The sequence below is a fragment of the Haliotis asinina genome, chromosome 15 (genome assembly GCF_037392515.1).
Source record: "Haliotis asinina isolate JCU_RB_2024 chromosome 15, JCU_Hal_asi_v2, whole genome shotgun sequence".
In the NCBI taxonomy this organism is placed as follows: Eukaryota; Metazoa; Mollusca; class Gastropoda; order Lepetellida; family Haliotidae; genus Haliotis; species Haliotis asinina.
The window spans coordinates 47,539,878-47,553,695 of record NC_090294.1 but is presented as its reverse complement, the minus strand read 5'-3'; the positions used below and the strand labels follow the sequence as shown (position 1 = coordinate 47,553,695).

At 39.8% G+C, this 13,818-nt stretch overlaps 1 protein-coding gene across 1 annotated transcript in view; it reads right to left on the bottom strand.

Annotated features, from left to right (window-relative positions):
• Window positions 1-22: 22 nt before the first annotated feature.
• LOC137265833 (glycerol-3-phosphate acyltransferase 1, mitochondrial-like) overlaps window positions 23-13,818 on the bottom strand; it is a 40,769-nt gene continuing 26,973 nt past the window's right edge. Inside the window, exons 14-23 of the mRNA XM_067801297.1 lie at window positions 12,460-12,658; window positions 11,913-11,983; window positions 11,328-11,476; window positions 10,290-10,405; window positions 9,432-9,577; window positions 9,213-9,296; window positions 8,335-8,457; window positions 7,641-7,767; window positions 6,863-6,931; window positions 23-6,199 (exon numbers count right to left, since the gene is read on the bottom strand). Coding sequence (XP_067657398.1) covers window positions 6,000-6,199; window positions 6,863-6,931; window positions 7,641-7,767; window positions 8,335-8,457; window positions 9,213-9,296; window positions 9,432-9,577; window positions 10,290-10,405; window positions 11,328-11,476; window positions 11,913-11,983; window positions 12,460-12,658 — 1,284 coding nt within the window. The 3' untranslated portion in view covers window positions 23-5,999. The remainder of the gene's footprint in view (window positions 6,200-6,862; window positions 6,932-7,640; window positions 7,768-8,334; window positions 8,458-9,212; window positions 9,297-9,431; window positions 9,578-10,289; window positions 10,406-11,327; window positions 11,477-11,912; window positions 11,984-12,459; window positions 12,659-13,818) is intronic.

Here is a 13,818-nt window from a genome sequence, read left to right as displayed (position 1 = left end):
GGCCAGAACATAAAACACGACATTCTGTCTACTTCCATCAACTTTTAATGACAACAATAACTATACAGTGAGCGACTCTGGTCCTATGTACTATACAAACACCCTGTTAACACTGACAGAGTCAATAAATAGCAAGGTACACAGAACCATAATAACAGGACTGATACCAGAACACACGGGACATACAGCCTCCCTACTCTGGTAATTAATATGTAAATTGCTGTTAGTCATGATTGAGGGTATCCATCATTGTCAGTACCAGTTATATCATCACTTGAAACACATGGTATACAATGATGATTTTGTTAAAGATGAAACGAAAGTTATTTGTGCAGCAAAAAAAGGAATATATTAAATCACAATCCATATGGGCTGTTGCGATTCACTGTCTATCACACAACAAAATATTAATGATATGAGCGACACAAACACTGCCACCTCATAAGACAATATTGAATGTGTTTTTTCACTCGATAAAGACATTTATAGAATGAACAAGCAAACTCTAGCACATATCTAAAAACATTTTTCCCCAATTAATGTAATACCAAACAAAATGTGAACACACATAACATGTTCTTCATATCAACCAAATATTTCACAAATAACCCTCTGTTCTTTCATAAAATCAAAGAGCTCAAAACAGCTTCAAACCAAACTGAACGTCTCCAAGGGACCATTCATGATAAATAACCAGGGGTGATGATGACATTAAGGGCTTTGAGGGGGGTGGGGGGTCACCCACTTCTAGGGAGGAAGTGGGATGATCAGTTTTGTGCACATCTACTTGAGGAGTGTCATTGATTTTGTACATGGCATGCACTTACTTTGTACATGAATTTGAAAGGGCGTGACATTCACTTTAAACATGATTCCACATAAAAATCATCAGCACCCCTTTCGCCATAAATCATGACTGGTCTCTAGTACATACAGGTATAGGCAGTGCTGTAACACAGCATATCTTGAAGCACTTAATCTACAGTGAATCACCACAGCCCTTGACACTAAAGCTACATCGATGTGAACATCTCTACCAGCTCTCACAGCAGTGTCATCCACACTCAAACACACAGTTAGCACTTAGTATAACCTGTCTGAGATCAGTCTGTAAATATTCACCTGGATTATAGTGCACTAGGATAGACAAATCCTCTAAGGTGATCAAAAAGTTATCATGGTATGCACTGAATATATTAGTATATGTGGTATCACATCATGCATATGTACCGGGGCAGAACCTCTTACCTATTTAGAGTTAAACACTAATGAAACAGGAATCTTGTGTAGAAATGCCTCTTTGTGTACGTTGTTGGTCAAGGTACATGTTTATCAGTGTAAGTTTCAAAATGTTCTAAGTAGCTTTTAAACCCTGTAATACCTCCAACTAAAGTACAACACACTCATAAACTTTTGATGTTCAATACTGCTTGACCTACATGCTGCCTCGTTAAAGTAGCAGTGCCCCAGGCATCCACAAGGGTCACTTGCACACCTCGCCAACCGCTAGCCCTTGAAACACTGCCAGTCTCTCGCATCATATTGCACATGGATATGTGAGCATTAAGTCTGATGTCTCCAACAACGTCTTTGTTAGATGTGAACAATATAGATGCATAAGTGCATGTTTTAATGTACAACACATGATATGCCTTTTACCTTTTGACACTTTAATATTCACTCAAATTCCAAACGTCACGTTTCAAAATGCTATCCTGCATGAATCATCTAAAATTTACCAGAAGTGTCCTCAAACTGCACAGTAATTATTTCATCTCGACTGTCCTCACTTTTCAAAGAAATCTTTTATTTCATCAAGTAATTGATCTCCACTGGTATTTTTCTAAATTTAAATACATCTTTGTATTCATATAACTGAAATAAATACTAATACCAAATGCAGATAATATGGATATACCGTAATTACACAAATACATTATCATACAAAATGCAATTATTTATCTTAACCTGACATAAATGGTGAAACATTCATGGAACAAAAACATTTGGGAGCATAAATATCTGTGGAATACTGCTTTGTCTTAATCGATACAAAATAGCCCCTAAAATACTGATGGTCACTAACTTTTTTAATCAGTATAAAAATTGAAATAAACCTAATATATACTTGTATCCACCAGTTATAATTATATGTGCAAAATAAAAATAACGATCTGGGCTGAGTTTCAAACAGCTCTCGTAAGCCTAAGATCTCACAACTTTTCTCATACCATTCGTACTCCCTTTATTATGCAGGTACAAATGCTACAATTTACGAGATCTTATTTTCATGAGAGCTTTGTGAAATGGGGGCCCTTAACGAGGTATGATCAGACACATCATTAATGACAGGAGTAATGCCTGGTCTGTCATCAAGACTGATGCTAGCAACATCACTACAGCTTGGGAACTACATCTCAACAACTACATCCATCAAAGCATCCTCATGATAGTCATGTTCAGCATGTCCTAAAGGACAGATAAATGCAAACTGGAAGCTCTGGTCCCTAGAGATTGTACATAAGATTGTTCACTATACTACATCATGGAAACCATGCTTGACTCCCGAGACAAACACTGTCGTACCACTACTTTGGACAGTGTGCCACAGGGGTTGGGGTATGGGCAGTCACATATACTCGTTCTAACCAAAGTGAGATTGCCAAATGGTAAAATCATCCTCAAGAACAGAGATTACTTTGAATTTTTGTTAGTTGCCCTAAATTGAATACACTACGAAACCTTTAGGTCATATTACATTCCCAACATCGCTGCATGAGGTGTTGATTATTTCCTCTGTACAAACTCAACCCTTAGACCGAACACTGTCCTTGACCTAAAACACAACCGTTGTATCCTCTATACCTATTTAGTCATAGCCTATGACAAGTGCTCTGAATCAGGTCTGAAGAACTCTGAATCAATTCCGCTTTGAATCAGTCCTCATACTGACAAACCAGAACATCAGAAATCAGACAAACTTGAACTGTCTATCCACCTCATATCTGAACAGCTGGACCTGCTAAGAATATCAGAGCTGTCTGGCCAGTTTGGATATCAGAACAGTCAAACCTGCTTAAAACATCAGATCTGTCCAGCCAGCTTGGATATCAAAGCAGCCAAACCAGTTTGACTAGGTTGGATATCAGAGCAGTCAGACAGGCTTAGAACATCAGAACTGTCTGGCCACAATGGATATCAAAGCAGTCAGAATTTCAGAAGGACCTAAAACACCAAGAACAGCCGGACAAGACCTGAGGAAACAAAACAGTCCAGCCTTACAGAACTGTCTGACCACTTTATAACATCAGAACTATGTCAAGCTCAAACACACTAGAACCACCTACGACAAAAGAAAGGTTGGAGAGTTAACAGAACATTTTGTCAATCCAGAACACAAGTACAGTCTCACATGACTTACTTAGAACTGAGTATCCTGTAGGCTATATGTGAGTATAATTCAATAAGGAAGGCAAGATGTACAAATTTTGGAAGCAGTTTTGAAAGAAATACAAATCTTTGACAACCGGAAACCATGCTTACACTCACTGCTTGGCCAAGACACCACCCACAATGTCAGAGCGACATCTCCTTCCAGCGTCCGGATCAGGAAGATCCGTATACGATGCATTTACAATCTGTACAAGTGTTCAAGGCTTACAAGAAATAACATGCATCAAGTCATAACAAGGGCAATTCTTCTCAGTGGGTCAATAATGAAATTTTCTGTAATGACTTACATTAACAAAGATCATACATAAGGTGGTCACTTCTAGGACATTGCTGAGCAGACAACTACCTACTAGCAACAAGAGATGGCTGATTCCATGTTAAGGGCACTAAGTTTTGCTAGTTTCAAATCTTGGTGAGGAACTTTGCACATTACTTCAGATGTACAGATAATCCATAGGTAAATGAGCTAACTATTTTAGCTAACTAACAGTCTCTGGGTATCCTATCCAGTGCGGAGACATAAGGTCTGTTGTTGAAATATCACACTTCAGTAAATTGTGGCATAGCACCTAATAAAGCCATGTTGCTATGGGCCTTTTAACTGACTACTGAACAGTTGCTATGCTGCTCAATAAGATTGGCTCTAACAAACACCACACACATCAGTGCCATAATAGGTAATATTGTAAAATCTGAGGTAGCAAACAAACTGATGTTTTGGGGGACACGAGTACAACCTGCTTGAACTGGCAATTTCTCTGAGACAACTACCACAATAAAGTCACACACTACTTTCCATAATGAAGAAGTGTAGTAATTCCTATTTTCTGAGGTTATCATGGTTACAGAGACATCATTTCATGACATCCGACAAAATTCTTGTATATTAATTAAAGTCACTATATTACCTGTGTTTGTGACTACAGTGATAGAATTATTCCCATACAGGTAGGTTAACTAATAACGTATGTACAAACATTCAGCAAAAGCAGTAATGACGAAAAAGGGGATATCTATGTAAAATACACACTCATCTTGTCCCAACTGTTCAGTTTGTGCAAAACATTAACTCACACACACAGAAATGAAGAACCACAGGAGCTATAGCTCACCGTACACAAAACTCTTTTACACTTGATTGTCGCTTGAAGTGCCAAAATAGGTAAAAATGGTAAAGAGACACAAAATATAGCTGGTCCAGTTTGAAGAATTTCAAGAAATGTTTAATACACATGAACATTTAACATGTCAAGACAAAGTGTTGTGGGTAGATATACTAGACAAAACTAGCCAGGAATACATGTAAATTTTGAAATCATTAATAGTGATATAATTTTATTTATTGACACACTGATAAGATATCAATAATAAAAATACCAATATCCTTAACTTATTTTGTCCAGTATACATCCAATAAATGCCCACTGTTGGTTTGCACACTCTCAATTACAGAGTGACATAGTTAATATTTCCTAAAAGACAATAAAGGCTTGACAAATATATATTACTTATAGATATTACATTTGTTTTTTTACATGTGACCCAGTTGTGGTTCTCTCTGAGAAGACCCAAATTTCTACAGGATTATTCAGACCTGTGGTTAGTCAAGTCATATACTATTAACGAGGAAACAAAAAAAATCCATGGTCCCACTAGAAGTTGAAATATTTCTGTCTGTCTATACACACTTCCTTCTGACTTTCATCATGAAGCAACTGCTGACTTCAGTGTTTGTATCATCAAATCATATTATAAATGTATCTAAATACCTTTTGCCACTGGTACCCAACAACTGAAACCCATGGTGGGTAGTGTAGGGCCAGGGAAAAGGGGGGGTCGTTACCTGAATAGGGTCAGGTAATAGTGGATTTGGTACTTGGGTAAAATATGGTCGGGAAATAGGGGGTGTTTACCTGTCAGGTAATAGGGGTTGGGTACCTGGGTAAGACCAGCAATAGGAGGTCAGCTAACTGAATAGGCCTGGTCAACAAGGTATTTGTTACCTGTGTAATGTCCAGCAATAGGGGGGTACTTGGGTATGGCTGGGCAACAGGGGATGGGTTACCTGGGTATGGTCAGGTAACAGGAGGGTCAGGTGTTAGGTACCTGGACACTGTCCTAGCCCCCATCTTTTATGGACATGACAGGACAGTGTACAACATCCTTCAACAAATTACTGCACATAGCAGCAGACAAACAAATACAATATGTCGAACCATGAACTAACAAGCCACAAAATATAGTTCATTTTAACACTACAGCAGGTGTTATTATGCACATGTGTTGCACAGAGGCAGGTAGCGTGACACCAAGTCACACAGCAAGGCGACAAAAAATGTGTACATTTCCGAGACATAATACTCAACAACTTGACACACATTTGTGCAAAGGAAGCAGCGGAAATCTACAAGTCTATCACAGATTCTCGGTAATATCAGGTACCTGAAACCTGCAATCTAACCACAGAAGCATCCACATTCCAAGGCATCACTTCCAGTGACAAATGAACAGGAATCTATCTCTTCACCGGGTTCAACAAAGGGAGATTACTCTGTTCGACTGTCCTTGGTCCAGGGGAGATTGAGTGTCTCCAGAAGTTCAATATAATGTCCAAGCCTCTCTCTGACCTGGTAATGGTCACAGAGTCCAATAATCCTCAAGTTGCTGGCATTGTAACATTCCACAACTCGGATGTTCTGGTATGCCTTCACTGCATTCTTCAGTGTGTCCATCGAGGCACTCTCAGCTGGGGAGACAATTTGTGTGATTAGTGAAGTGTCACAGAATGTTCACTGAGGAGTGTACTAGGAGGTGAAAATGATCTCACATGCTAAGATTATCTTATTAAATACAGTTACCATCTTCACAGCATCTTATACAAAGAGTTGAGTACGAATAATTCTTGAAATTCATAAACATTTTCCTTTCTTCTCTTCAGAAAAAAAAATATCCTTAAGTAGCCAAAAATGATCACAGCATTCAAATCATGGATGAATGTGGCCCATGGTTTGTTGCATTACCGACTGGAGTTGTGTCCCTGCGCCGAACATGGGCCAAGTTTGTGGTGATTATAATCAATGTTCTAACATTGCCAAGTGTTTGCTCAGGGATCACTCAGTGAGTGAGTTTGGTTTTACGCCGCACTCAGCAATATTCCAGCTATACTGTGGTGGTCTGTGAATAATCGAGTCTTGACCAGACAATCCAGTAATCTGCAGCATGAACATCAACCTGCACAACTGGGCACCGATGACATGTCAACCAAGTCCTGTTGGTCACCTCTTATGACAAGCATGTGTTACTGAAGATGTTCTAATGCGGACCTTTACCGGTGGGATCACTCACAGGTAATACAGTCTACAACATGAAATGAACATGCCTGCTTATATCTCCTCCCTTACACACTTACCATACAACGAGGAGTTCTTTGTGACACGTTCTTGAGCATGTGCCAGCAGCTGCCGCATGAAGTCATCCTCTGAGTATTGCAAGCGGGAAAGAGAATAAGTACAAATGAATACGCTCAGTTCATATGTCAGCTACTGTTTGTTCAGCTTACAGACTGAATACAAACTTCAGAACATGGCTTATTTATTTGTGGCCAAAGTTGCAGATACTAAACAAATCTGGTACCAATGCTCCACCTACTAAACAAAAGACTGGCTGATGACAGGACTCCCATGCCCTCAACATAAAATAACTGGTTACTAAGCATCAAGTCTTATCACATCTTGGGTCAAGAATATTGAGTGCTGCAGACCTTCTGGAGTTTGAGCAAGTAGGTAAGATACATGTCATATCTGTGCATCTTTACTTTTGTCAGGAGCACACAAACTAGTCCAGACATAGTCCTCTAAACATTAACCTACAGATTGGCTATGCTGAAGTACTTCATCCACGGAACCTACTTAGTCTTCCCTTGCTAAAATCTACCCAAACAAAGCTTAGATCTTGGTCACCTCCTGCAATGTAATACCAAAGCAGGAACACCAGAAATGAGCTCCCATGTATCCAAATGGGAAGTCAAACATGGGTCTTTGACAAGACAAGCAAATGCTCTAACCACTAGGCAAATACATCACCCTCATCCCCTTCAATATGACATTCCAACCACTGGCAGGGGTGGTATAAACATGAATATCAAGAGTAGTTCAAGAGCCATCAGAGACTGAAGTGTGTCATCTCACCTGGCATCTCTGTCTCGAGACATCCCGAGATCCTATAGGCAGTAACCAGGTAGGCCTCCAGGATGGGCGCCAGGATCCGGTGATAGAAGTGCAGCTTCTCACATACACTCTGCTGTTCAATGTTCAGCTGAAACAGTGGAGGGTCAAATAAAGCTGACACATGAATCAACAATCACCATTTCTTATACATAAACCAGCAGTATTTATGAACTAAAGGAATGAGAGGTACAGATTTCCCTAAATCAAATCCCGGTATATATGAAACCATATTGCCAAAACAAACGTCCATTCAGAAGAAGGAACAAGTTCATATGAATTGACAAGTTTCGATTCCAACAGATACGATATTCCAGCTTAGATGTTTCTCCAAGCTACAATCAGTGATTTGACATATGTCAGCAATTTACTGTGTCTGAACCAGACAACCAAGTAAATAACATTATGCAAGAATCTAGGCGATTCAGCAATGACAACACTGATGCAACAGCACTGAAATGCCTATAAATAGACAACATTGTGTCATCAACACCAGTGGACAGGGAGATCACTACATTTTATCAAATGATGAAAATCGTGAAGCAAAACTATTAGAAACATAAGGACGAAATCAAGGTGGATATATTTCTTGATCTTGTCAAGCTTCTGGTATCGTGACAAACAAGTTAATATTTACGACTGTATACTGTGAACTGACTTTGAGTGGCTTTTCCTCCACAAATGTATCATCAGAGTCGTCATCTTCCTCGTCGGCCCAGGACAGCTGTGCTGAAAGGCGGTTGGCCCACTGACGATCAAACGTAGTGTACAGATTGTCATACTGAAACAGACATGAAATAGTCAGGATGGGGACACTGAATGATCAGGATGGTGGACACTCATCACATGTCAGTCAAAGGAAATCGTATTCTGTATGGTCCATCCTAATAACAATCAGTATTTGAGTGAGTTCTACATTGAGAAAGAAACAAGGGGCAGCAGGATAGAATCCAAACTTTTACAAACTGATCCTGTTATGAATTCATTTACTCCCATGAATTATGTGTTAACTGCACATCTTATCAAACTTAAAAGTCATATGAAAGCAGGAAGCACTATTGAAATTATTTTGATATCACGTAACAATGTAAATTTTGACATAACCATCAATTCCTAGTGAAAATTAACAATTGTTTAGGTCAACTATACGTATCACGATCCGAAAAAAGTATTGATATATATATCTGATAAAGTATCACGAATGTAACGTTTACCAATCTGTGATTTTCTTACTCAAATGCATAGCAACTATGGTCCAGTCAGTTACAACAGATAACATGTACAGTTGTGACGATACAGAAAATTCACGATACGATACGTATTGCGATATCTTTGAACGATACGATACCATTCGATTTACATAATATGCTGTCTTTAGTTATTTTCTTTAAAGATATATATTTTGATACAAGTAACAGTGTATCACAATACAAAAAAGTATCGATACATATATCATCTGATAAAGTATCACAATTATCAATACTACGATATATCGTCACAGCTCTAATAACAATACTGTCAGTGATATGTTCATACCTCTGTTTGCTCCTCTGCTAGAATCTCCAGAGAGATGAACTGTTCTACCATATCAGATAAGGCCTCATTCAGTCTCCCACATGGCTGAAAGAGTACACATGCACTTCATTCAGGAGAGAGAAACCATCATAAAAGGAGTCAAAGGCAAAATGCTATCAATATGCTAATGAAGGGTAGTCACTATAATGTGCAGCTTCAAATGAACATTGTAACACTCACTGGGACAAAAATAAACTCTTCCTGAAGCAGTTTGCACAGTTCCTCAGCAACACCGATCACTCTTTCTCGGCTTACTCGGACTGGTCCATTCTCCACTGGAGGGGAGTTAGTCAGTGAAAATTTACCAACATACATCAAGGCATTAGCTGCAACAGAAACAATGTTCCAGTGTACACACTTTGTGGTATCAACAGTCTGTGATGTCTGTCAAATGAAGCTAAATTTCACTTGTCTCATTTGAAAGTCAGCATTATCTGCTGGTAACACTGGGACTCAACATTTGAGAAAACTTTAAACTTGGCTTTAAATTTCTTTTAGCAATATTACAAAGCAGGGGACACCAGCAATGTACTTTGCACATTGTACCCATGCTGGGAATCAAACCCTGGTCTGTGCAGTAACAAGCAATGCGACCACTTTGCTACCACAGACAAACTAGTATCTGTAAGCATGAACAATATGCAACTACGAGTATGGAGTTGACATACCTAGAATAGAAACGGGGACAAAAACGGCTTGATCCAAGGATCACAGGTTTCTGCCACACCTTAGAGGCAACACGTTGCATATCTACTCCCTGTGCTCCAATAAGATTGTACCAACCTGCCTGACTTGCTACTATAGAACTGATCTTCAGTAACGCATGCTTGTCATAAGATGCAACTGACAGGATCGGGTGGTCAGGCTTGCTGACTTGGTTGACACATGTCATTGTATCCAAATTGCACACATCATTGCTTGGATTGCTGATCACAGGATTGCCTGGTCCAGACAGATAATTTACAGACTACTGCCATATAGCTACAACACTGCTGAGTGCGGCGTAAAACTACCCTCAGTCACTCCTGCTATAGCTACCTATTACACTCTCCAGAAGGAATGGTGATATCACATTGTTGCCGTAGTAGGTCAGTTCAAACACATTAGGCAAAGTCAGGCACGGAATCAGCAATTCTTCACCATTCTCATCACGTCTACAACAGAAAATGGATACAATCCACTGACATCACTTTGAAGCATTAAAAAGAAGACAAAGTCATCAATATACCCCCAAAAGGCAAAATATTCATCATGAATACATCTACTATTTATGATGATGTCAAATGTTTTGGCTAGTGGTAGGAGAGTATTGAAAATATTTTATTCAGAATTCCAAAACTACCAAAAGGCACCACCAGACCAATCTATGTGCCAAGCTTAGTGAAGAAATATTGAAAGGTTTTACAGTTTTGCTCCAGAAAAGAACACTACTACCAAATTCAGTATTTTATTCAGAATTCCGAAACTACCAAAAGGCACCAGTACACCACCAGATCTATCCATATGGCAAAGTTTAGTGAAGAAACAGTGAATGGTTTTGAAGTTCTGCTCCGGAAAAGACAAATGTGCATGGAAACACAGATGGCATGCATTTTAATTCCATCTGCAGCACACATTGCATGGGATAAAAATCATAGAATTAAACCGTGGGGGGCATGGTGGGCAAGCTGGCTAAAGTGGCAGGCCAGTGATCGAGTGAGGCTGAGATGTCGGGATCAAGCCCACCTCTGGTGCGCATAGTGGCAGCATGAGTTGTATACTCCCCAGGGAGTTGAAATTGATAAGTGTGCTATATAAATCTCCAAAATAATAATAATCTAAATCTGAGATGTGTCTTCCAAAGATTCTGATGGAATGTCATTTCACAAATTTGCTTTTGTAAAAATACAAAGAACACTACATAGAAAAACAAACTTCAAACTCGGAATAACTGATTATCTGTGCCTCATGATTGAATGGTGTTACAAAGGCTGTGTTTTACACCATTTCTTCACATAAGGTCAGATAATCTCAATTTCTCAAGCCTGTGTGCTCTACAGACCCTATGACTGTTTTGCAGACAGTCCGTGACCTTACTTCCTAGTGATGAGGTCGGTACCAAGCAGTGCCTCTGCGTACTCCACAACTGCATCAGACTCTCCACAGAAAGCCACATCGCGGTTTCTCATCTTCAGCTCTTGCTTCAGCCAGTTGAAGTTGTACACCAGGCGGGGCATCGTGACTCCCTGGAATAAGAAACATGCTCCGGTGAAGTTAGTTGTATACTGTGACCCCCTGAAATTTCAATAAACTCTATAAAGCTAGGTCCGCTGTACATCGTGACATTTTGAAATCATTAACACACTCAGGTTAGAGTGTCAATCTGAAACAATAAACACATTCATTGCAGTTGTAAAGAAGGCAAATGCACAGATACCACAGCATCATTACACCCTGAAATGAGAACTTATAGGACAGTAGCAAGTCACAACAACACTCTACACATTGACAGCATAACCAATTCAAGGATAGCATCCCGGATAAAGTACCTGTGAAAAGTAAGGCTCTGTTTAAACTTACATGTAATCTTACATAGATTTGCATGTAAGCTAACTCTAATTGCTAAAATGACATACAGAATTATGCAAATCACAAGTGTCAGTATCACAATACACTACTCACCTGTCGAAACTTGAAGAGAAAGAGGAATGCCACCATATTGGTACAGGTGATAGCTGTCGAGTGAACAGCAGCTGAAAGTAGAAAAAATACCATGGTACAACAAGCAATATCATCACACATCACACATGTATGTGTGAATATACTTCATACTGGCTGGTGCAACATGTGTCAAGTTTATAACACAGCTGTCTGGTTTGTAACATATGTTTGAGATAGACTTTTTCTGTAAAGTAAAGATTCTAGTACTTTTCTTGGGTTGATTCCTATCTCATATTTCAATAGATTTGCTCAGAGTCAAGCAGCTAATCATCAGCCCACAAAGTCAGTCATCTAACTCTCTCACCTGCGGCCAAGCAGATAACACACAGTCTGACAGGTAAGGCTCTTTAACCACCCAATCCTATCAAATGAACATCAATAACCCCACAACCTTAGCACTTCGACAAGAGTATTTCAGTCACTCAATCACATAGATGTGTTATGTGGAGAACTAAGGACACCTGCCCTCTCCTGGAATCCCCTGTGGTGATCCATGAGGTCAACTCACTGTGTACTATATGGAGCCCCATGCCCTTGACCAGGCACCTGCTGTTGTCCAGGCCATCCAACTGCAGACTGGCTCGGGAAGAGCTGGAGGTCATACCATTGAGGCTGGGGCAGGAGGATTCAGGGGAGTTTTCACCGGACGACGACGCCATGGGGGACAAGGGGCGGTTCAGCTGGGCAGGGTTGCACTGGATGTATTCCTGGGAACAAACACAAAGAACAGTGCAGGACAACTGAAAACAGTGCAGGACAACAAGACAGCTGAGAACAGTAGACAAACAAAATACATATTACATATTTCTGTAACAATCTTTTGTAAACCTACACCAATCCAGTAGTAATTCAATCGTAGGGTGATACAATTTACACATTTTAATATTGTTATTCAATTTCTGCTGAAATAAACTTTGACAAACCTGTAGAATTTTTCTAATTCTTTGAAGAGAATCATCCTTGGGGTACATATATGCATTTTCTGCTGCAGGAAAATGTCCCGTGACGTGTTTTAATAAAATATTGTACAATAAACAAATAGTCTTTTTGTTCAGTATACGGCCCCTCACCACGTGTAGTCACGCCTCTGCCTTGCATGTGCAGGCAACCAGATAAGCATTCAAGCCCATATCATCATTCCTTCTGCTGAATAATTCAGTGAACAGAATAGCAGGGAAGTGGGTGGCCCTACCCCAAAGACGATTTTCTTCAAAGAATTGGAAACCTCTAATTGTCTAATTCTTTTTCATAGAGACTGTCCTTGGGGTGCATATATGCCTCAACTCAGACTCCCAAAGTCTGGAGGGTAGGGAGTAGGGAATTTTGGCAGAGTCCCAATAAATAGCGATCATAATTGTAGCAAATCAACTTATGCCATAACACTCATCTCTGACCTGTCACAAAGTTTCTGCAAGAGTCATTATGGGAGGGAACCAACCTGGAGGAAAGGCACTGAGAACTGACCTCATAAGTTAAGCAACTGATCTCGAAAACGTGAAAACCCCGCTCATAAAGTGAAATCAATAGAGAGCAAAGAAAGGAGAAAACCCAACTCAAAACCGACATGTAAACTCGTATGTGCACTTCAGATATCGCACGGAAAAGAACTTTTGGCGAAACGTCACCAGTGCTCCCATCTGCCTCCTGAGTCAACCTTTGTAGTGAGGAAAGGTATACAACGTAGTACCCTCCCACCTCATGCAAATGGGAAAAAGAAAATCTGCTGCCCGTCTCTTCTGGGCTTGGGGAGAGAAAACCAAGACATAATGCGTAAATATCAGGATTGTGGCCAGCTTTTCCTAGGCAACACAAGCATTTATAATGCTTATCCTGTGGTGGTCAATTCTGCCCACAAGCAAATACGCAT